The sequence below is a fragment of the Salmo salar genome, chromosome ssa04 (genome assembly GCF_905237065.1).
Source record: "Salmo salar chromosome ssa04, Ssal_v3.1, whole genome shotgun sequence".
NCBI classification, from domain to species: Eukaryota; Metazoa; Chordata; class Actinopteri; order Salmoniformes; family Salmonidae; genus Salmo; species Salmo salar.
Window position 1 is genome coordinate 7,325,439 of NC_059445.1, and position 2,606 is coordinate 7,328,044.

The window sequence follows — 2,606 nt, forward strand, 5'->3', positions numbered from 1 at the left end:
TTGTGTAGCTGCCTGTGAGCAGCCCAGAACGTCACGCTTCGTCTTCATCTGTATTGTTTTGGTGAGTTTTCATATTTATTAAACATGTGGAACTCTAAGCATGCTGCGCCTTGGTCTACTCCTTTAGACGATCGTGACAGCTCTTCAGGAAAATGATTGGGCAACCCTGGCATAGATGCTGCTATAAAACTGAAACTTTACTGAAATTTAAATGCGTGCGTGCATGCTTCTGTGTGTGACTGATTGCGTACATGTGTTTGTGTGTGTAGGGTCGATTGCAGGCATAAGCAACATAAGAAGCGGTAGATCTGTCTTATGGTCTTTTACTTTCGGTTTTGTACACCAGATTGAAACAGATTAAAGTATATATCACAGTGGATTAGATGGTACAATACCATTTCATAGAAGTAATACTGAATGAATAAACTGTTTAGAGGGAAGAGGAGAAGGCTGAAACCAATACAGTATTGTGACTGATCCAAAAGGCTGCCAATAATCTATTGGCAAAAATGAATTACAGCTGAAAGACAGAAAGATAATACCATGTAGCATGTAAATGCATGTACTCACAGTTAATTAAACAATCTTAGGGAAAATGTTAATGTACAACAAACAGTTGTAGATGATAATATAATAAACACATTTAAACAAGATGTGGATTTGACCTATATGTAGCTATTTCTGTAATTTCTCACAGATCCAGCGCAGCATGTGGTTGCATGGTGCATCATTCCAGTTGGCCAAAACGCCGTCCCGATGGTAGACCTCGACACAATCCTCCTCGTTGTTGGTACCACCATGGTCCGGCTGTCCACTCTTCCAGTACCTAGAGACAACACACACAAGCTGTGTTCGACTACTCATACTAACCGCACTATTTGTGATGTGAATTGAGTTTATTGCATGCTTATTGGTCATAGTATGGATAGAGTTAGTATGCCAAAAGTTCCCGGAAGTCGTACTAAATTCGCCAAAATACATAGTATACATTCTGTTTCTGTACTTTTAGGGCCCATAATGCAATTCTTTAGAAAATGGTCGTGGCTTCACAATGTTTTCAGATAAGAAAAAAATGGCAGAAAATATGTAGCCGAAGTCCGACGAGAGCACATACTTATTCATTACTTTAACTAATTATGAAAAATGTTAAGAAAATGTTGAGCAATGTAATAAAGTAATGACTTTTCAAATAAGTTACGTTACACGTTATGTTGGCTGACAATTTTTTTGCTACGCTATCCTTACGAATCGCATAGCAATACAGCAGTATGTACCGGTATGGTAGCTATCTACATAACGTTAGTTCGCTACTAGTACATCGAACGTGCCAGTCAGTATATTAACTATCTGCTATCTAACTACCCAACGTTTATTGACTTGATTATTCACATCATTGTTAACTAAGTGGTATAATCGTTGTGCGTTTCAATGGACATTGTTAATTCTAGCTATCTACTCCGATTTTACAGCATTCTCGCGCAGATTAACTGATGAATTTACAAACGCTCAACACCCTTTGAATATGGCTGGTGTCAGTAAACGTTGGCAAAAAGCATAATTTAATTATTGCGATCAGCACAGTTAGTCATCAACACTCTGGATAACATGAAAACAGCCTAACCAGTTCTGCTAGGGCGAGTAAAACGGTCAAAGTGAGGTGTTTTCTCATAGCTAGCCAACGTTAGCCAGTTAGCTTGGGTGCTTGACTGCCGTTGAATGCTCAGATCAAACCTAGTCCTTGGCCAGAGCGTCCAGTGTGCGCTCTGAACGCACCGAGAGCGAAACGCTCTGGATTTATGAATGCCCAGAGCGCACGCTGCCACTCCAAATTTAATTTATGAATTCACCAGAAATCGTAAAAAGTTTAGCTAGTCATTTGTTATGCTAATAAGCTAGCAAGAGGTTGCATAGCAACAGCCTCAACTTCCGATAGACAGTCGACGCTCTGTCTAGTACGCTCAACTGAAACGATACTGTTCGTTTACAGTATACTAAAATGAACTACTAGTATGTAGTATGTAGTATATACTCATTAAGTATGTAGTATACAGTATGTTAGTATGGGTATTTGAACACATCTACAGTGTCCGCTATATTGGTTTTTCAAACATTCAGATCTGGGTTGAGTTCCAATAATCTGTCCTTTTTCCTGAAGTGTGAGCTCGTCCACTACTTCCCACAAATCTAAAAGAATTGGGTTGGTGTAGGGATGCGCTAGAGGGAATATCCATATACCATGTATACAGGTGTTTCAGCCTAGCTCAGTGCTTTCTGTGGTGGAGGGGCAGCCAGCGGAATATACCGGGCGTAGGGGTTGGTAGAGTTCTTTAATTGCGCCGTGATTGGCTCAGTGTTCTGTCACTCATGGAGACACTACGTCACAGCAGAATCTACAGAGAAAGCTAGGCAGTTCAAGCCCCCTTGGGTGCTGCCGTAGATTTACATTAAAGTGCCAATCCAAGAAAGCTCAAGGTCATTGGCCACAGATAAATGACAAATCACGTTATATCTACCGTAGCTTTGATTGGACATCATACTTTAAAAATCTTAGCTAGCAAGCTAGACGAGCAGTCATCATCATGAATCACGTCGACAATCTACTGGCA

General features: G+C 40.4%; 1 protein-coding gene across 1 annotated transcript in view; it reads right to left on the reverse strand.

Moving 5' to 3' along the window:
• Positions 1 to 309: 309 nt before the first annotated feature.
• LOC106602245 (C-type lectin domain family 4 member M-like) overlaps positions 310 to 2,606 on the reverse strand; it is an 8,779-nt gene continuing 6,482 nt past the window's right edge. Inside the window, exon 6 of the mRNA XM_045716395.1 lies at positions 310 to 826. Coding sequence (XP_045572351.1) covers positions 676 to 826 — 151 coding nt within the window. The 3' untranslated portion in view covers positions 310 to 675. The remainder of the gene's footprint in view (positions 827 to 2,606) is intronic.